The sequence below is a fragment of the Astyanax mexicanus genome, chromosome 17, assembly GCF_023375975.1.
Source record: "Astyanax mexicanus isolate ESR-SI-001 chromosome 17, AstMex3_surface, whole genome shotgun sequence".
Classification (NCBI taxonomy): domain Eukaryota; kingdom Metazoa; phylum Chordata; class Actinopteri; order Characiformes; family Acestrorhamphidae; genus Astyanax; species Astyanax mexicanus.
Genome location: NC_064424.1, coordinates 27,397,558 through 27,419,618, shown reverse-complemented (window position 1 = coordinate 27,419,618; position 22,061 = coordinate 27,397,558). Strand labels below are relative to the sequence as shown.

General features: G+C 38.2%; 1 protein-coding gene across 1 annotated transcript; it reads left to right on the top strand.

The window, feature by feature from the left end:
* The first annotated feature begins 846 nt into the window (after nt 1–846).
* miga2 (mitoguardin 2) lies at nt 847–21,699 on the top strand. Its single transcript, XM_007256551.4, has 16 exons — nt 847–924; nt 3,484–3,783; nt 7,176–7,383; nt 7,792–7,907; nt 8,012–8,132; nt 10,028–10,146; nt 10,598–10,715; nt 10,922–11,028; nt 11,118–11,230; nt 11,675–11,747; nt 11,929–12,015; nt 12,917–13,015; nt 13,179–13,313; nt 13,827–13,880; nt 13,986–14,102; nt 14,606–21,699. The coding sequence occupies exons 2-16, from the start codon at nt 3,688–3,690 to the stop codon at nt 14,828–14,830; spliced, it is 1,788 nt and encodes a 595-aa protein (XP_007256613.3). The 5' UTR covers nt 847–924; nt 3,484–3,687; the 3' UTR covers nt 14,831–21,699.
* The last annotated feature ends 362 nt before the right edge of the window (nt 21,700–22,061 follow it).

Genomic DNA, 22,061 nt, shown 5'->3' with positions numbered 1-22,061 from the left:
AAACGTTAGAAATTATGTTGACAAATTGAGTAACTTGAGTAAAATTACAAGTACTTTGAGTTATTTGCATTTTTAAGACCATTTGTTCATGGCTGTACATTAAATATTTAGTAAAGGATTTAGATATAAAATAAGCACGATAATTATGTATGCAGAAGTTATTGTACAGTATATAGACATGACCCCAGTACGTTTTGCTTGAAATTGCATATTGTGTTTAATTAGCAATGGGAGCCAATTGACTTGAACAAAACCAGTGTCAACTTTTTAAAAAATAATTATATATATATATATAGTTATCATTTCACAGATTTCTGTGACTGTGTATCACCATTTGTTATCTTATGCACTAAACAAAAGTAGGAAAATAAAAATACAGTGATCTCCCTAATAACATGATTTATTTGAATTGCGTAACACAATATCTATAAAGGTTAAATTTTATACTCAAACAGAAATATAAACATTTACTAACCATATCACTACTTTCAGTCTTTCTTATGACCACAATAAAATAATTCTTATAATAATAATACTAATACTAATACTACTACTACTAATAATAATAATAATAATAACCACAAATCGCAATTTAGCCACCTAAAAGGTTTGTATAATATGTGTTTCTTCCTGTATGCACTAACATTCTTCGGAACGGGATTCTTTGGTTTAACGAATCGATTCAGAAAACTGAATCAAACAACCCCTCGCTGTCGAAAGTCAAGTGTCGCTTGTACGATTGGGCGGTCGGTTCAACCCGCCTCCTCGTTGTTCAACTCGATTGGTCCATTTTTACGTAGACAGCGAAACTATTGGCTAACACTGCCTGTCAGCCACAGTTCTCCCCGCCCACAGCAAAAGTGACGTTAGTATGTGAAATGCGGCGTCGTTGGGAACGTCCTTCTGCAGCGCGAGTGTTGGGCAGTGAGTAGCAGTGTTTCCTGTGTTTTAAGTTATTTCTCCTGTTGTGTGGCACGTTTTGTCATTGTAGCGGTGTGTATCATAATCTTGGCCGCAGGGCAGTCTTTTATTTGTTTCGAAACGAGCAAGGTGTGAAGGACTAGGGCTGGATGATGCTGGCGAGTTGCTAGCTGGCTAACTGGCTGTGGTGGTGGGGTGCCGCTCGTGAAGACATTGGAGTTGTCCCAATTCACATTAACGTTTTGCCCACAGCCTTGACTGGGAACTCCCTATCTCACTTAAAGAATAGTGTCATTAACTCAGTTGTGTTTGGGCTAGTTAAGTCCACAGTCTCTGTTTCAGAAGAATGACAGGAGCTCTATTTTTCAAATACAGCAATCTAAAATAGAGAGGAAGTCATTGAAAAGAGGCTGCATGTGTAGCTAGGCCACAGGGTATTGGGACACAACCACAAATAGTGGGACCAATGCGTGGAAAAAGGTCTCCTTTTCTTAATATATAAACTCATAAATCATCAAGAAAGCGCTTTAAAGGACTCATGTTATGGGTATTACATTTAATTTTACCATAAATCTTTCTTAAAGCATTTCATATTTATTTATGTACCAAAAACATACATTGCATTTAAATGTCTGTTTCAAACCTCACTTAATCTGTTAAGAATTGTTAATGTAAGTTAATTCTAAAACGTATTTTTGTGTATAATATCTGCTTTGATGTTAATCCATGTATTTTGCAGGTTTTGTATACATTGTTTGTCAGTTGGGGTGCGAATAGGGCTTTACTGGACCAGCATGTATTATATTATCAGGATATGTAATCAGATATTTGCTAAATTATTTGTTACATAAGCAGTTTAAGCACTAGCATATCCTGACTGCAGTTCTTTAGCCAGTATGATGATGATGTTTAAATTGGTTGATATGAGAGAGAAATCAGTTTATGTTTAGCCTCTGATCCCACCCACTGCACATTCCCCAGTCCTATTTCCATTATTAGGAACAGGTAAGCACTGAGCTTCAGCTAAGGTTTACCAACCTTGAATAGGTAATTGAAATTTGAATAATTACATTCATACTCAGTGGTCCTTGTTCACCTGGTTTATCATGACAGCAAGTAACTTTAACAGCATCTAAGAAGAGAAAAATATATATATACAACAGAAATCAAAAGTTTTAATCTAGTAACCTTTGTGAGCTTTGCATCTTGGGAGGAGTAGAAAGAGGGGTAAGCGGGGCAGACAACTCTCTCTAGTGTTTTGAAATTGGACTGTGGTAGCCACTTTGCACATGTGCTGTCATTTAGCACATGTTAATTCTTTAACAATATTTACATTTATTTTAAAAATCTATGATATGAAATTTCTATTGTCCCAAAGAGTCACAAAAAACTTTTGTTCATTTTTAACCCACCTAGCTAAGCTAAGCTAAGCTGGCCTGTCAGTCTGCATTCCTGTGCATGACTTCACCAACTTCACACATGTGAAGCAGAAAGGCTGAGCTGGTCCTTTGGGTTAGAGGTCTGCCCTCCCGCGGGAGTGCTGCGGGACTCACGGGACCCGTCTTGTGGCACGGGACAGAATTTAATTCTTATTGGCTGGAGCTGGAGTTTAATCAATCCAGGCGATGTGGGAGTGGGACCACATATGCATGTAGAAAAATCCTGCAAATTAATAAATAAAACATAGAAAATTCTAAGAATGCAATGATTTCCATGCATAATGAACAGAGGGAGAACAATTCATCAAACAGTAGGGTTAATAATAATAATAATAATAATAACAATAATAATAATAATGCATATATATTCATTTATGTAATTGAATTCAATGTTATATATTTTATTCTATCCCTCAATCAACCCTTTATCCAGTGTACTGGCCTAAATCCACCTATACTTAAAGATTCTTGATGTTGCTGCAATCAGTGCTTAAATATTGATCAATGCATTCAGCGCTAAGAAAAAATGAAATTTAAAACGAACTTCATTTGTATGACAGGCGCAAAACTGGCACTCAAGCAGTTTCAAGTTAGCCAATGCAAGTGACAAGGTATTACTGATAAATATCAAAGCAGAGGATGGACAGCCAAAACACACACCGATGGGACAATTTCAGCATATCCAAACCACCTGATGGCTTGTGTTTGGTCTGTGGTAAGAAATGGGACAGCACTATCCAGCGCTATATTGCTGTTTTAATAAATACATAAGTCAATTTCAGGCACTAAACTGAATTGATTCAATTGAAATTAGGGCCGTGGGGTGGGAGCGGCAGAAATGTGTTTGTGTTGGACGTTCTCGGGATTAAAACAAGTGATTTTTGATGGTAACGGTCGGTAACGGGACTAAAACAAGCAAGACTGGGGAGGAACGGGTTTAAAAGAAGCAGTCTTGTGCAGAACTTTAGTTTGAGACTCAGTGTGTCAGATCAGGTGGAGGAACCTCATAGGAGTGTGATCAAACTTGCATTGGATCCGCTTTTCCCAAGCGACTCTGTGGAAACTGTTTGTTTAAGCAAAAGGCTCCAATCAGTCTGATAAGTTCTCTGCTCTTGTTTCCTAGGCAGCAACCAGGATGAGAAGCCCAAGGCCTGACTCTGGATCAGTTCTGAGTCAGCTTTAATCACTGGAGAAGGCAAAGCTAGATCCAGACTGACCTGCAGTCTGTGTGACGTCCCAAGGACGGAGCTGTGGCTGACCCTGGATTGAGGGGTGGGACTGTGGATGTGAAACTTGTGTGTAGAGAGGTGGGAGAGGTGGAGCTGAGATGTCCGTCAGAAGTGCAGAGGGCATGTCCATCATGCAGGCCTTAGCTATGACCGTGGCTGAGATACCCGTCTTCCTCTACTCCACCTTCGGTCAGGTATGGGCACTCCACCACACCCTTCTTATCTTAACACACACAAACCTGCATGCACGCACACACACTATCAGGTAGGAGTGTACCCATGCACTCTGCTTATGATTCGGTTTGATTCACAATTCTGGATTCACAATTAAATTTTCACACAATATTTGGAACAAAAACACAGCTTGTATAGATGTGTCATGTACGGTGGCCGAGAAAGCCCAACGCAGTGCAAATAGAAAAGCGCTGCAAAAGCACAAAACACATCCATTAAAATTACAACACAGGCGAAGCAAATAGAAAAACGCGCTGCAAATAGAAAAACACGCTGCAAATAGAAAAACGCGCTGCAAATAGAAAAACGCGCTGCAAATAGAAAAACACGCTGCAAATACAACCACAACACAACGGAATTTTCCCGGGGGACCTTAAAAGATGCTGTACCAGCTAAGCTGCGTCTTCAGTAAATTCTCGGACTTCACTATGTGTACAAAGGACAATAAGTGGCAAACAAGGCGTTTTGTGAAGCAGAACTTTTAATAATATGCACACAACCGTGGTAATCACAGGTAATAAACATAACTTACTTTTCAGAAGCTTGTTTGCCACTTATTGTCCTTTGTATACAGCTGGTACAGTATCTTTTAAGGTCCCCCGGGAAAATTCCGTTGTGTTGTGACTCACTTCCGTTGTGTTGTGGTTCTATTTGCAGCGCGTTTTTCTTTTTGCAGCGCGTTTTTCTTTTTGCAGCGCGTTTTTCTAGTTGCTGCGCCTGTGTTGTAATTTTGATGGATGTGTTTTGTGCTTTTGCAGCGCCTTTCAATTTGCACTGCGCTGGGCTTTCTCGGCCACCGTAGTCATGCACTGTTCCATGATTAAACATGATTAAACTACTGTGCTGTTTTATTTCTCAATTAGAAATCACTTGTAAAAAATGTCTTTGTATAATCGGACAGTAACAAAGGAATTATAAATCTTTACTCTACCTAAATAAGCTTTTGTGTATCTTTACTTAAGTATTTCTGTTTTTGGTCACTTTTACTTTAATTCCACTTTAATATTCAAACATCGTACTTTTCACACAACTACATTATTGGAAATTTGTTGTTACTTTTGGCTTGTGAGGGAGGGGTGGAGTATCTGTCGTCTCTCTCGCCCTGTGACAGTCAAAGCCTGAAGAGACAAAACTTGTGCAGCGACCCCACTGGGTGAAATGTCTTTAAATGTTCTCTCCAAAGTTTCACTCCTCAAAACTAGTTTCTGAGAGACCTTTTTTTTTTTTTTATAGAGCAGCAAGACCTATTACGCCCTCTTGTGGCAAGACAGTTTCTGAGCACCAGTGTACATAATGTTTACAGTTAATCTTTATCTGAACAGTACTGACAGATGGTGGTAATATACCAGTAACTAAACACCTAAATTATGTTTTATAATTTTGTTTCTAAATTTACCCCTTTTTCTTTAATTTGGAAGCCTGTTACCCAAAATCCTATTCATATGATCTCCCCCATGACTAGCACCCCTACACTAGAAGGGTGAAGAATGCCTCCCCCAGTAAATGTGAAGTCAGCCACTGCCTCTTTTGAGGCAGTCAGTGTGTTTCGATACATTAGCTAATAGGCATGTGTGCTAAACATCACACTAGAAGAGCGCAGGGTCAGTTGTGCTAAAGCTTTTAATGGAAAGCAGCATGATCTAGAATTCGAACCGGCGATCCTCAGTAATCCTCAGACAGAGTGACATCACAGTGACAGCACCTTAATCCACTGGACCACTCAGATGTGTGTCTATTATTATTATTTTTCACATGGCTATGTATGCTGACTAAAAGTATGTGTGTGTGTGTTTATTATATACAATAGACGCAAACCATGGTATAAATGTATGTTTTTTTTTAAATATAATTATTATTTATTTTTTATTATTATTGCATATGTCAGTTTGTAAAAATCAAAACATAATAAAAATCTACTTAAATACTGAAAAAAAAGCTAAAATACACAACAATGTAGAAATCATGTAAATGCATGTGTTTGTAAACAAAGTTTTGAATATTTTATATAATTTGCACTCGATTCGTGATCTAATTTACTCAATATGAAGAATCTACACTACAATTTCTGCAAAGCCTCCAAACATCTCCAAAAACACACACAGATCACATGATAATTAAAGAAATATCAACATATAAAGTTTATAATGCCTTATTTTGTGGTTTTATCTTCTGAGATTGAGTAAATCAAAAAACGATGACTCGGTTTGTTTCTAGTATAATTCCAAATTGGAGGCCGCGTTCGACTAATGACCGTTATCAACCAATGACCCAGAATCAGCAAAAACATGACCGGTGTGTGATGTGTGCTTCTTTAGTTTACAATGGTAGATGCTAGGCTAAAGCTGATAAAAGTCAGTGGATAACGCCCTTTTTTATTAAGCAGTCTTATTTGACTGCCCACACATGATTAACATGTCTAGTTTTACCTTTGCCTCACCTAACTATGTCTTATCTTACCACGCACGCACGCACGCACGCACACACACACACACACACACACACACCCTGAGTTTACCTCTAATCCTGGCACTGCATGTTGCCACAGCTCCAATTGTAAACAGATTACAGGCCTGTTTGTTGCTGGTTATTGATTGATTTTATGTAAACTGTTCTGAAACTGAGCTGAAATGAAAGCTTATTGGTCAGACAGGCTGTTAAGGTTGGTTGCATATAGTTCAGTGGTGCACAGCAGAATAGACGTCTGGATTTCTGCTGAAGGAGCTTAATTTTTTTTTTATCTAAGCAAAACGCAATTATGGAGTCGACCTTGATAAAACTTTTTTTATGTGCATATTTATGCAGAGGACTTTATTTTGTAAAGAGCCCAAATTACATTTAAAATAATCTTTTTGAACTTTTTTTGGCTTAAATGTCAGTCTTATGCAGGCAGGAGGAGTGTTTGCTAAAAAGAAACCGCTCCATCTTGTAAATTAGAACAAAAATGATTTGCTAGTCTTTTTGTGAAATAATGCGGTTAATACATGTTAAATGAAAAAATAAATACTGCGATTTCCTTATGGATTATTTTTCTATTTGCAAAGGTCAAATGAAGTTCAGCTTCACTGATATCATGCTTGTTAACAGTTTATTATCTATTTACAAACTGACTGTTTTCCAGCTGATAGGAGTCGAGATCCAGTGGTGTGATCCAGTAGTACCTCATTAATAGACCTTACTAAAACATTAATGCTATTAATAGAATAATTACTTCACTGTTTAGCTCTGTTTCGAAGTTTATGTTTAACAGGGACAGAAGTAAGGCGTACCTCATTCTAAATCAAATGAGATGAGAGAGGAGATTAAAGGCAGTCTAGGCCCAGTGTTTGTATTTGACTGGTCTCCTCTATCTCAGTCTATATTCTCTCAACTGCGGTTGAGCCCGAGCCTGAAGAAGGTGCTGTTTGCAACAGCTCTGGGTAGTGTGGCCTTAGCACTGACGGCACACCACCTGAAGCGGCGGGGCAGGAAGAGGAAGCAGGCGGCGGAGAAGACGGCGGTGAAAACAGTGGGCATCCCTGAACAGTTTCTCCGCTCCAGCAGACCAGCATCACTTAAGAGAGGTAAGGACTCTTACAGTTTACACATTAATTCATTAGGGTTAACTAGTTAATACAGCCTGCTTGGTGTTGCTAAAGTAATAAAAGCTGCTACCTCCTCAATCATCACCCACTGTCCTCCGACCCTGTAGATTTGTTCAGCAATCAAATTCCTTTGTTCATTGTCATTTTAAGATAATGAAAATGTAATTGCTTGAATTAAAACTCTGCTCATGAAGACAACCATTGGCATGTGATCTGCTGAGAATTATTTTTATTGGCTGACTGTAAAAACATGTTAGTGCTAATGTTATCAGAGCAATCCAACCTGGGAAAGTGCTGCCCCACTTGCACCAATATGACATTCATGGAATACCGTTGGAGCTTTTGTTTTGAGGAAATGGGTTACGTTTTTTCTTTGTATGTTTGCAGGTCCCTTTCCGGGGCGTCAGATGATGAGCCCCAGCACTCGCAGCAATGACACGATGAGTGGTATCTCCTCACTTGCTGCCAGCAAGCACTCCAGTTCCTCACACAGCATTGCTTCAGTACGATACACACACCCACATCACTTCTTCACACAGTATACACAAATCCTCTAAAGCTAGATCCCACTGTGGTGGATGCTCACTGGGCTGTGCATGTTTTGCAGGCTCGAGTCCCATCATCTCCCAATCAACCAACCACTGCAGCCACACCATGGGAGGCAGAGCCAGTGGCAGAGGAACCTGGAGCATTAGAAGACGCAAACGCAGAAAACCTGTACCTCATGGGTGACTACTGAACTTTCCTCTTTCCTTTTATTGTACAATATTTATTTAGTCATCTATTTTATTTTTTGGTGCAGTGTACAACTTCTTTTTTTATTAACCAAAAAAAAGATTCTCTATAGAACCACTGACGAAAACATTTCCAGCAATTCAAAGACCTGGTTAACCAAAAAAAGGTTCTATAGAGTGTGTAAATTTAGATGACAAAATCCTGTTTTTCAGTTCCGGTACCTGGGGGAGCAGTGTCCAATAGCTCTATTTCAGTGTTCAGTCATATTCTTTCCAAAAGTCTTACTTAAATGCATTTTCATCTTTAGCAACATAATCAGTCTTTGCTCTAGAGCTCATTTTTTGTAAACTTCCCAGCATTGGTAGCATCTCTCTGAATCCACAGCTCTAATACTCCTACTTACATTCTAGAACACTGCAGAAATGGTACTGAAATGCAGTGCCGTAGTAGTAGCAGTTAGGGGTGGGAATCGTTTACTATCTCACGATTCGATTCGATTCCGATTTTGGGGGCCACGATTCGATTCAAAATCGATTTTTGATTCAAAACGATTTGAATTATAAAAATTTCTGCTTCTGGCTTATGAATCTTATTGAAAAAAAACCCTCCATAATATACACTGGTCCTGGAGCAGGTAATGTGTTACAAAAACAATAAAATGTGCAGGAATGTGGGTCCTCAGTGACAGAGGAATCACTGGGATATCACAATGACGTTAATGAACAATAAATAAATAATAAATAACACTGCTTTATTACCAGGCTACTAGCGGTGGTGTGTAGGTGACGCTGCTGGGCTGATGTGATGATAGCAGTGGAGCGCTAAAGTTCAGGAGCAGCTGCTGATTAACTAGTTAATTTAAGGTCGTTGTATTTCTTCAGAAAGGGGGCAGGAGGTGGAGAAATTAATTCATATGGTCCATTCCTTAATTCCTCTGTGATGAGGAGCTGAAATTAGCTCTGATTAGCTTATTGTATTTTTCCGTTCCGCCTTAAATGCTGCAGCCCGCTGCCACCTGTAGCGTTATTTAAGGTGGAACTGGAAAGTTAGCTAGTTAGCTAGCTAACAGTTACTGAAACTAACTACTAGCGATCTTTTTTATGCTTGTTATGAAGCATTCTGCCATAAAACATTGAAACTACACGTTAATCTAATGTAATATAGTGCTTGTTCTGCCATCTTACCGGTGATTCTCAAACACCTACGCTCTGTGTGTGTCTGGAAGATCTCCGTTTGAAAGGACAAGCGCTATCCCCAGGGTTGCCAGGTCCAACAAAAATACCCAGCCCAAAATCAGTCTAAAACCCGCCCCTCAGAATCGATTTTGGGACATTTTAAATCGATTCTGAATCGTAGTAAATGAGAATCAAGATTCTTATGTGAATCGATTTTTTGGCACACCTCTAGTAGCAGTAGTAGTAGCAGTAGCAGCAGTAATACAATATTTTAGTTTCCTAATATTACAACATCCCTAAGAAAACGGAGCTGCCATTAGCAGTGCATTACATTACATTACATTACATTTGGCATACGTTTTTGTCCAAAGCGACTTACAATAATGGTGTACATAGAGTAATAGAAGATTAAAGTAAAAAAAAAAAAAAATCACATAGGGCCTAAAGGAAGTCAAAGGGAAATAACGGGATAGAAGAGGAAGGGAGGGGAAGAAGGAAATGAGGTTAGAAGTAGTTAGTTTGTTAGAGGTGTTGTTAGAGTAAGTGCTATTGGAAGAGCTCTGTCTTCAAAGAGCAGTAATAATCAAAATAAACAAAAGGAAAGGAAATCAGCAGTGTTTGGTGTCTGGTTCTAAGACATGTATGTAAATCTATTAAATCTGCTGTAGATGAAGCCGGGTTTAGTGTAATAATGCTGTAATTGAAACCTGTAGGTATGGAGCTGTTTGAAGAGGCGCTGCACAGATGGGAGCAAGCCCTAAACATCAGACACAGAGGCCACACTGATGCCTCTGCAAGCAACAGCCTCGCCCTGCAGGGGGCAGTGCTCACGGTAAATCATACTTGGCAATGACATCATTGTAGAACTTTAGTTTTAGGGTTTTATGTGGAACAAAATGAAATGGCAAATTGCCATACTGTTTACACACTAGTGAGTGTCAGGTTTAGCTTCAGGACACTTTGTTGTAAAAGTGAATCATCCTGTAGGCAGTGCAGGTGGCAAAACACTTCAGGGTGACATCAGCACTTAGTAAATTGTGTGGTGCGTCTGTACTGTGTGGCCAAATTCTGTAAAATAACCTTTTACTACACATGCCAGTGAAATGGCCCTTTCCTGTGAAGGTAGGTGGTTCTTAGCCATGTTAGGGGTTAAAACACACCTGCCTCTCTGTAGAAAAGATGATCTGAGGCTTGCAATTTGACTGGAAATTGAAATAATAAAAAAAAATGCATGTGTCCATCTGTTAGGAGAGGTGTTTAACTGTGCTCTCTGATTGTGACAGCCAGACTCTCGGAATCGGAAGTTTGCGGAGAAGTTGGAGTCTCTCCTGCACCGTGCATATAATCTCCAGGAGGACTTCGGAAGCACTATACCACCTGACAGCCTGCTTGCTGACCTGGGTGAGTTTATTCTTGCGCTCTCTCTCTCTCTCTCTCTCTCTCTCTCTCTCTCTCTCTCTCTCTCTCTCTCTCTCTCTCTCACCAAATGGGATTTATTTTGACTTATTTCATTACTATTTCATTCCAAACACTGAATGGTGGTCATCGACTTGTCTATGGAATATTTAGATTGTGTGTGTGGTGTGTGTGGTGTGTGTGTGTTGTAGAGAGTGAAGGCACACTGATTTTGCCCACAGTGGACAGCTCCCATCGGATACAGGACGACGACGCCACTACTATCACATCCGACGATTCCTTCTTCTCTGCCGCTGAGGTCAGTACTCAGACACATACAGGGTGTGTGTAACTGCAGCAGCTGCATGTTTGTTGTTAATGTCTGACTCTATCTATCTCTCTCTCCAGCTGTTTGATGCTCTCTCTCTGGATGAGGTGTATCAGACATTGAAGCCTGCAGCTCTGTATGAAGAGGCTTTGAATTTAGTGAAAGAAGGAAAAGTAAACTGCAGATCATTCAGGTACAAAACAGTTACCATAATTCCTAAATGGGGCTCTGAGAATCTCCAGGTGTCCCGGATTTAAAATAATAATAATACATTTTATTTATATAGCGTTTTTCAAAATTCTCAAAGACTTGAAAAATGAAGGGGGGGAGGGGTTAGGGTTATAGGTTTATTGGTTCAAGCTAATTATAATTTGTTCTGCCTAAAATTGTTTATTAATTCCATTCAGACACAGCTACAGGCATCTGTACAACAGCTACACAATTTAAGGTGGACTGTTAAAACTGCCAAAAAAATAGAATTAAACTTTATCTTTAAGAATTCTTTAGTAAACCACTGAGCTTGCAGGGAAACCTCAAAGTCTGTGTGTGTGGTTGAGAGGTGAGGAGTGATTGTGGGCTTGACTTCACACCACTTGCAGTAAAATGCATCCGGTGTGTCTGTATGTGTGCTCTGCAGGACTGAGTTGCTGGAGTGTTACAGCGATCAAGACTTCCTGGCCAAGTTGCACTGTGTCCGACAGGCTTTCCACGTCAGTACACACACACACACAGCTGTGCTTTTTATGCTTCTACTATCTTTGAGTATTTTAGTTCATATGACTTCATGTCAGTTTACTGACTTATGCTTTAATTGTCCTGTTTGTGGTAGTTGGTAGGTTTTGACTGTGTGTGTGTGTGTCTGTGTGTGTGTGTGTGTGTGTGTGTGTGTAGGTGTTGCTGTTGGATGACACTCACAGGAACTTCTTCATGGAGACAGGCAAGCAGATGATCACTGGGCTCATGATCAAAGCCAACAAGGTACTAGAAGCGCCTGTATACAATATGAGAAAAAAAGTAGGTGGGACACCTGCTTCAATACTACCCAGGGAATGCCTAATACTAAGCCTTGAGTTCTAAAACAAATGGACTGTTATGTGGTTCTTATTGCTTGCTCCATGCAGGTGGACTATATAGAGTTCTGAGTTCTGGTTTACTAATTAACTTTAGGGCATCATATGTCTTCAACAAGAGAGCAGGAGGTGCAGAAATTAATTATAATTTTTCCTTAATTCCTCTGTGATGGGAAGCTGAAATTAGCTTTGATGCCTGCATTGTTCCTTAAATTCTGCAGCCCCTGCGGTCTGTTGCACCATTTAAGGTGGAACATGAAAGTTAGCTAGCTAGCTACTGAGACAAACTATTAGCAATATTTTTTTATGCTTTTTTATGAAGAACTTTGCCATAAAATAAACTACACCATAAACTATGGTAATATACTACTAAATGTCACTTTCAACAAGGAAAATACTTACATTTGTGGGTTTATTTGGTCCCTTACCAGTTCTGCCATCTTACCAGTAATTCTTATACCCCTCGGTTTGAAGTGTGCCTCTGAAAAATCTCTATATGAAGGGCTCACAGGCCTCATGCCTTCCCCCTACTCCTCCAGCCTAACAAGAAACCGGACTCCCCTACCCCTTGGCGTGCACATGCAAAACTGAGGGGTAAGGGTAAGTGGTGGGGGTGAAATGGGATTGGGCCTATGTTTTAATTTAAGTGGAAAGACTTAGACAAAGACCAAGACTAGGCTTAATTCCTGTACTTGAAACTTCTGTTAACCCTAAATTCTGTTAGAAATAAGAAGAACTAAATTTTCTAACACAGAATCCTAAAGCAAGTGTGTGTGCATGTGTTTGTGTTTGTTTGTTTCTGTCTGTAGAGTCCAAAGGCGTTTTTGGAGAGTTATCAGGAGATGCTGTTATACAGCCAGAGAGAGGAGACCTGGCCCACCACCAAAATGGAGCTGGATGGACGAGGGGTCTGTCTGTTTTACAGTCTCTTCAGCTGATTTGTGAAGCAGTAGCTGCTTAACATATTTGGTTTCTCTATCTGCCTGTTTATTAATAATTTAGTTTGTGTTTGATTTACATCTCAATTGCTCCTAACTTTCATGCTTTAAAACCCTTTGACACTGTGCGCAGGTGGTTTGCATGAACTTCTTTGATATCGTGCTGGACTTCATTCTTATGGACGCGTTTGAAGACCTGGAGAACCCACCCACCTCTGTAGTTGCCGTGTTACGGAACAGATGGCTGTCTGACAGTTTTAAAGAAACGGTAGGAGTTCTTAGTATTGAGGATGCTCACCTTTTAGTATAATTTTTTTCTCTGATTTGTAGAGGTTGGGAGTTAGGGTCCTTAAATAATATCACAATATTTTAGTTTTTTTTCCATAAAATTACAAGAATGTCACAAAATAAATAATGTTACGAAAATAAGAAATCTACAAAAATATTTAAGTGCTGAATATTTAGTGCATGCATATAAACTGAAAATTTAAACAATAATACCAAAAAATACTCTTAATGTTTCACAGTAAATTATAGACTGTTTTCAAAACTGAGTACTACTATTATTTTTATTTATTTTTTATGACAGTATTACTGTGTCAGCAGATATTGTGTATGATTTGACACACCTGACCTAGGCTTGATTATGAGTCATCTGAATCAAATGGTTGAGCATGGAATTAGAATTTGGAACAATTGCATTACTGGTTTATAGTAAACATTAATATTTATTTAATGCCGTTCATAACAGGTAATATTTTATTTTTCTGTCTTCTCTCAGGCTTTAGCAACAGCATGTTGGTCAGTGCTGAAAGCTAAAAGGAGGCTACTGATGGTAAGTTTTTGTAAAGCTAAAAATAAACCAATCACACACCACTTTGCCCCTCTGATACTGGTACTGCTGATATTTACTTTTCTGTGTGGTTGTGTTTTGTTTTAGGTTCCAGACGGATTTATTTCTCACTTCTATGCCATCTCAGAACATGTGAGCCCAGTTCTGGCGTTTGGTTTCCTGGGACCCAGGCAGCATCTGAGTGAAGTGTGCACCATTTTCAAGGTAATAAGCACACCTGAGTAAAGCAGAGCTTTCATTAGAGCACATCTGTACTTCCATATGGTGGAAAAAAAGGCAGTATTATGTGTTGTAGCTATTCCAGATAAAGATCTAAGGCACATAAAATTAGTATATTTGGTGTATTTTATTCCGGATTTCCAGGCAGAATTGGCCAATGCTGATAAATTGTTACATTAGACATTCATTTAAGTAGTTCAACTAATTAAACATATACTTTGATCATTTTAGAGGGTTACTTTGTGAACAGTATACAATCACCATATTCTGGTCATATTTAAAATAAAAGTTACAAAACAAAAAGACAATTCTTCAGAAGATTAAAAAAAAACGTTTTCTTATCTATGAAGTATCTGGTTGGCACTAGTAAAAACAGATCACTGAAAGGATTAGTTTCTAGTCCTATTTTCTCTTCTTGAGGTCTTTGATAGTAAATTTAGCCTAAGAATGTTTGTATTATTAACGTTTCTCTCTTCTGATCCCAACAGCAACAGATAGTGCAGTACCTAAAGGACATGTTTGACCATGACAAGGTTCGGTTCACCTCCGCGCAGTCGCTGGCTGAGGACATCCTGAGCCTTTCCCACAGGCGCACGGACATCCTGCTGGGCTACCTGGGTATAGACAGTCTCCCTGAAGCAAATGGGACGCTGCCCATTAGCCAGTGCCAAGGAGATTCTGAGCATCCATTGGTTAGTGACCAGCAGGACTGACGCACTGTTGGAGTTGGTCTGGAGTGTCCTTGAACAATAAGAAAAAACAGAATTTAAGGTCAGGCTGGCTTGGAGTTTGGGAGTTCTGTTGCAGCTTGATTGAAGAATCCCAGAATAAATTCAGTCAGAATGAAGGAATCGTAAACTTGAATTCTCCAACTCCCAAAGTTTGGTCTTAAGGCACATGGATGGTAGGCAAAAAAATGGGCCAATTCCACCCAGAAATGGCATCTGCTATTAGCAGATAATTGCATTTAGCAAGTTAAAGGCCACACAATCCTGGATCTGGGCTTCTGTCGCAAACCACAGGATCTCCAACCCTGCTCTTTAGAACCACTTCCATTGAGATTTACAGTATCCAGTCTGGCTTTCGAGACGGGCTGGAGAACTCTGCTGCTTTTGGGAGCTGATTTCTTCTTAGAAGCTGTCCGGACAGGTTCAGGAGCTAAAGGGAATGGTGAGGATTTATGTAGATCCCGAAATAACGCTAAGGCGAGACCGTAGCCCAGTTTCGCGTCGACTGCTCAGCCCTATTTCTTTTTCTCTTTTTTCTGTCTCCTGCATGCTTGATACTCCCACTCACATTCAAGCACACCAATAGATCTGACACGATCATGTCTCTTGTTAAGAGGCTTCCACACTTCTGCAGCCTTGGGGTATTTGCATATCAGTTGTGCATATCGTTGCTTGATGTGTAAAAAGTCAATGTGTGTGTGTGAACTGGTGTGATGTGTTCTCCTAAAAGGCAGGACTAGACTGCAGGGCTGGCCAGTTGTTGTTGTCCATGGAGAGGTAATGATATTTGAATATGCAGCAGGTCAGCAGGGCTTTTGCATAGTCATTCTAATTAACATGAGGCCAGAAAAAGATTAAGATTAGCTAACATGTATGGAACTCCACCAATACTTGGTCAAAATTACTGCGTAAATGTAGTGGTTGCAGTTTCATTCACACTGGGATTTGTTGACATGTAGAAATTATTATTATAGTGGTGCTAATAAAAACCAAGGTTTGCCATAACTACTACAACACACAATTATTTTTTACCAAACTCACCAGTGAACCAACACATGCCTTCTGTTTAATGGTGTTTTTACACTGACTAAATCAGACTGGTATGTTTTTAGAAATTGCTCTTGGGTGGGTTCCAAATCAATCATTACCACAGCTATAAACAAATGCCATCTTGCTGTTGCTTCATTTTAAATAGAAATAGTTAAATATGCACAATTTCTGTTGTGTCTATTTTTTATATATATATTTTTTTTACTTTATTGCTTTATCCCAGACAGGTTTGACCAATATGTCAAACGAATGCTTACGTCGTTTGTTTTGATGCATTTTTGTGCACTTACATTTTTTTTTTCTTTTTGTTAAGTTCAATGAGAATTGGAATGAAGATGGCCTTGCAGGATACATCTGTTATATATCTTTATGTTTATATGTTTTATTACATTTATTTTTTTTGTAAATTGTTATCCTATTTCCTTCTCAATTTACAAGGCCAATTACCCAACCCACTCGTTAGGACTCCCCCATCACTAGTAATGACCCAACACCAGGAGGGTAAAGACTAGCATGTGAAGCATTGCTGATGCAGCATTGCCGAGTAGTTAGCGCGCTTGGAGAAAAGTGCAGTTCTGATACATCAGTTCACAGATGCCTTGTGCTGAGTGACATCGCCCTAGGAGTGATGTGGAGAGAGAGCAGAGCCAATTGTGCTCTCATGGGACTCCGGCAACTGATGGCAATAGTAGTAATAGTGGCAGTGCCTTATTCCACTGGACCACTCAAGCCCTGATTTTTTTTATTTTTTATTTTTTTGCCAACAGAGCTGTGTACATTTTTCCCCATAGGCCATGGATATCCTCAGAATTATGAGATTGGTAGTGAGTTAATGTGCAAATGTTGCTAGCTACATGCTATCCTAACAATGCTGCTAATATATCTATCTAGCGAGATAAGAGCAGCATCCTCAACAAAATAACCCAAAAACACCAGCAAGCTTTGTCAAATGAGGTGTTTAAGTGTCTCTGGCAGCAGCACAGTTTGAGTTAAGTTTGAGTTTTTTATTTATGTATCTTTTATTCTTTCATTTGTGCACGGGAGTGTTAGCATGCTAGCCTGCTTTTTTGAGGACGTAGCATAGCTTCTCTGTTGACATGCTTACGCCATTGTTCAGAGAATTATGTAAGCACGTTTTCGCCACTTGGAAAAGATTAAGGGTACTTTACTTAAGTCATTATTATGAAATGGTAGGTCATAATTACAAGATGGTAGATCAGAGTTACGAGAAGGTAAGTCAGAATTATGAGATGGTAAGTCATTCTTTCGAGATACTAATTTTAATTGTGAAATGATACCCCCAGATTTATGACCTAGTAGAGGAAAACAGTTGATCTGAAACACCATAGCAATCACCAGGGATACCTTAGCAACTGCCTTGTCGTCACTAAACATAACTGTAACACTCATATACAATAGCAATCATCCTGCTTTAGTGTCATTTCTATTCAACAAGCACTTAGCAACTTCATTGCAACTAACTAGGATATCATATCATATACATTTAGCAACTGCAAAGCAACCACAATCAACACAATAGTAACCACCTGAGATAGAGTAGGAAAGAAGGATGGAAATTATTTAGAAATGCATTTATCTAGGTAATACTCTGCCTGATACCTGAGTAATTCTATTGTACAATCATTCTGCCTTCTGTCTTATAAAAATAAATATACCAGTATAAACATTCCATAAAAAAGTCAGTAGGCACGTGTAATTCACTGGTGGGTTTGGATACTAAAATGTGTTGTTGTTATTGGCACTTGTGTTTAATTCACCACCATTGTAAAGACCTTAGGAAAACAGGCAACACTGTCTAATTGTTGCTTTCAATTAATTTGTACGTTTATGAGTTTGGGCCTTGTGTTCTGAATTTAACGTTTCCGAATCGAGCCTGAGTACTGTGTCCTTTTGGACGGCCTTCATTTTTTTGCCGTATTTGCACTTATTGTGAAAAGTAGGAGACAAAGAAAATAAGTTATTTTAATCTATTTTTATGGAAGTTCAGAGCAGGTAAATAGCATCTAAGGCAGCGTTTGTGTTTTTGCAAAAATAAAAATTGTATTTTAAGGGAAAATGTAAAGGGCCACACTCTTTAAGTCAAATAGATTTGCAGTTTATTTAATATAAAATATCTAAAATGTACATGTTAAATAGTCAAAGCCAGGGGAAATATATTGGCTTAGTCCTGTCTTTTGTGCCCGTGGTGTCTGTTATCGTTTAAAGCTGCAGTCATTGTCTTTTTGTAGAGCTGGACTGAACAGTGTTGGTAGTTTTAGTTAAAATGGACTGTTGTATCAAATCTGTTCAGGTTCAGCAGACCAGAGATATCATTAATCGTCACATTGACAAACATCTGTAAATGCAGTAGCCTTCATGATCAAGTGATTTATTTCTAAAGTTTGCACCATTGCAAAAACAATTCACTATATTGTGAATTTCTGTGTTACTGCGTGACTCTAAAAATTAAAGTAAGAAGAAGGGTTATTTACACAAAGCCATAAACAAACCACTTTTGGTTCCCTGAAGCAGTGGCTGTCAATCATTGTTTTACAGTTGGGGTTCCCTTCCATGAGCAACCCACTGATATATTAGGGATTGCATTACAGAAAACCTAGCAACTACTGTAGGAGCTGCTTATTGGCACAAATCAGACACTGCTAGTTTCCTGATTTCATGTTAAAAGTTATTATAAAACTTAAAAAAAGGACCCACTTTGAGTACCTTGGCTCTAAATAATCATTCAAGGTATAGTTAGTCTATTTGGAGAACCACTTTTTTTAACTGAGATGAGAATGTTTAACAAACCTTTTTAAAATTTAAACAACATGCTTATAATTTTAATAACAAGTCAGTCCTACAGAGAACCAAAAAAATCATATGGCTCTATGGGTAACTAAAGGTTTAAAGAACCTCCATTTAATTTTCGAGAAGGAAACACTCTATCTGTGTAGAATCTTCACATTTTGTGAAAGTTTTTAAACATTTTAATGGCTCTTTTATCACACATCTCTGTTTGTGTTCTTTTGGGAGCCAAAAGATCTTTACATGATATTTATTTTCTTCATATAATAATATAAAGGGTTGAAGAATTTCTACAAGGCTCTTTAAGGACCCGTGTGCAAGGGATTTGTTTCAAACAAATAACTATGTACACCGCTACTAACAAATTAAAGCACATATTTTATTTGACTCTATGTCAAGGTTCCCTAACAAGACAGATCCTATTTACATACATTTTGTAAGGAACTGAAAGTGATTTGGTTATGGCAGCATATTTTTGTGACAAATTGTGGAAGTGTTTTTTTATGTATTTATTTATTTGTTTTTGGAATGCCCCCTTCCCCACTATCATTTCTAACACCATTTAGCATAGTGCATAGCCACTAGTGTGGTCAGTTTGCAAGCATGTGTAATTTAATGAAAGTGATACCACTGACACCAGCTAGGTTCAGATCACCCAATATATGATTGATTTCTGATGTGTGCATTTTCAGTTAACATTGTTCAGTTAACCAACACTGGACTCGTATCAGTCTTATCTTAGTAGACAAACACTTAAACACCTTAATTATTTACTACAAAATTTAGTTAAAATGTCACATAAATAATTTTAGGATTTAGTAAAACAGTATGGATCAACTGTACTTAATTTAGAATAATAATTTGGAATAAACTGGACACCATTTTCTGTGTCCTAACCCCATATCAGTTGGTCTAAGATGTGGAAACATACAGAGAGGCATTTTTGGCCTGTATTGAAGATTAGACTAGTGACAGTCTAAGTGTGTTATTTCTTAGCAATGTTAGCTTAGTTATCCTTCTGTAATTGTAAAGATGCAGAGTTATCAAACATCACTTGACTGATTGACATTTTTCCTAACAAACTGTTCCTTAATTTGGGAAAGCTGTTCCTAAATGACTGAAAGAATATCATTCCAATGTTTATAATCATTTACTGGTAATCATGAATGTGTGTTATACTGTACTTAAGGCTGGGTATCTGTGAGCCAATAAGCTTGCTTGTAGGGGTGGATATGACAAACACAATGCCCTGTTTAAAACCTGGTCACTTCATGCATCTCAAGTATCAGGATTTGGACTACCAAGTGTAAAAACGTGGGCAAAATCTCAAGATACAATTCTGATACTATTCACATGAAGTGACCAGGTGTCATTATATATGGATGATGCACAAAAAAACACATAAGTAGATCTTAACAATATTCATAATAAGGCTTATACCGATGACTGGCCCTGTTTAAACCTGGTCACTTTCTACATCTAGAGTATCAGGATTATGTCTGGATAAAATCAAACCATATAAGTGTAAATGCACCTGAGACCCATCTCTCCGCAGTGCATTTGTCAATTGAAACACCAGTAATAATTGCAGCACAAACAAGCAAATTTGCATATTCCATCCAACACAATCGGATAAACAGATTTTAGTCTGACTAACCTAAGATGCATTTGGCTACCAAGTATAAATTTAGATGTATTTTACATGAAGTGACCAGGTGTAAGGGTCATTATGAATGGACAATACACAAAAAAATGCACCCTAGAATGTAATAATATATAATAAAGCGTGTAGTTTATCACAATACCTGTAGTAAAACATGGCTACATTTTCTAAATCTATATGCTCGATGCTTAGACAGGTGAAAGCATACACAGTGTATCATACTGTATTGCTGTATCATGGCTTCCATGTTAGCTTGTGGCAAGAGTGCTAACTTGAGGTTGACATATTAGTTTGTGACTGAACCATTAGATTAAGACAAAAGACAAAATTTGTTTCAAATAACATACATTTATGATGTTGAATGATTTTTTTTAAATCAAATGATTGAACATTAGCATATTAGCATTAAGCACCAGCAGTGCAAATTGTATTCCATATGTGTGTTTAACGTCATCAGTTCTTGATTACGACCTTGCCCACCATCAGCCTGTATTCTACAAGAAGGTATTGAAATGGGATTCTGCAGTTAATTCACTGTATTTTTTGTCAGGTGAACTTAGCATGATACCCAGTCCTAGGTCTAGACAGGGTTTTCATATATTCTGATAAATTGCTGCTTCTGTAATACAAGAATCTGTTCCAGTGATGGAGAGATTATGAAGTCATGTTGTTCTTTTATTCTCTGCCTGTACTCAGCAGCGTTCAGTGTCTTGTATGTCTTGTGAGAGTGCCCGTGAATGTTGTACCTTAAACAGATATGAGGGTGTCGAGCCTGTGAGTGTTAGTTTTTTTCCCCCAAACCTTTGTGGAGTAGCACTACCATCACCAGGTTTTTAGAGAAATCTGAGATTTATTATTAGTCAGGTCCCCCAGACAGGGATTAAGCCAGTAATAAAAACCTTTAATCATCGTAAAAAGGGTTCATATATTTAACTAGGTCACAGATATGTTGGACTAGTTGCACACTCATGAACTGCACTGTTTTTGTCTGTGTAAAGAAAGAAAGTGAGTCTGTGTGACTGAATAAGTAGACTTGAGTCTAGCTTGTTTAAAAAATGTAAAAAAAAAAACATGTCCGGTTCATAGGCATGGCCAAAGTGGAGGAACAAAGGGTGACTTTTAAGCTTTAAGTATAAAGTATTAATTATGATTTTTTTTGTGTTTTTTTTTTTCTTTTCTTAGTTTCATATGCCTTTAGTGTCTTTTTGTTGCTGATAAACGATAAATGTCACACAAACTGTTGCTTTTAATATTTTGTATTTTGCTTTCTTATAAAAACCTATGTATATACGATGCCTTTTCCCCCCAGCCAAACATAAATGACCTTAATTTTTGATGCCTGTCTCATTTGTCATTTACTAAAGCTAGCTTTACAATTGAAATAAGTCCAAATGCATTGTTAAATGCTGCCAGTAGAGGTTGGGTAGAGGCTCCACATCTAGTAATAACACACAGTGTCAGTAATGCAAAGCAGCAGTAATTATTGAAGTATTAACAGCGTCTCCTTGAAGAGCACATTTACCCTGCTAAACATGAGTTGTTTAAACCTGTTAGAAATGTTTGCCTTGGTCATCTGGGTTGATTATGTTCTAGTTAAACATTCATAAAACTTGTAAACTACAATTGCTCGAAAAGCATTTAAAGGTATTTTCTTGCAAATTTAACAAAAATATTTTGTCACAGGTTAACACTTGGAGT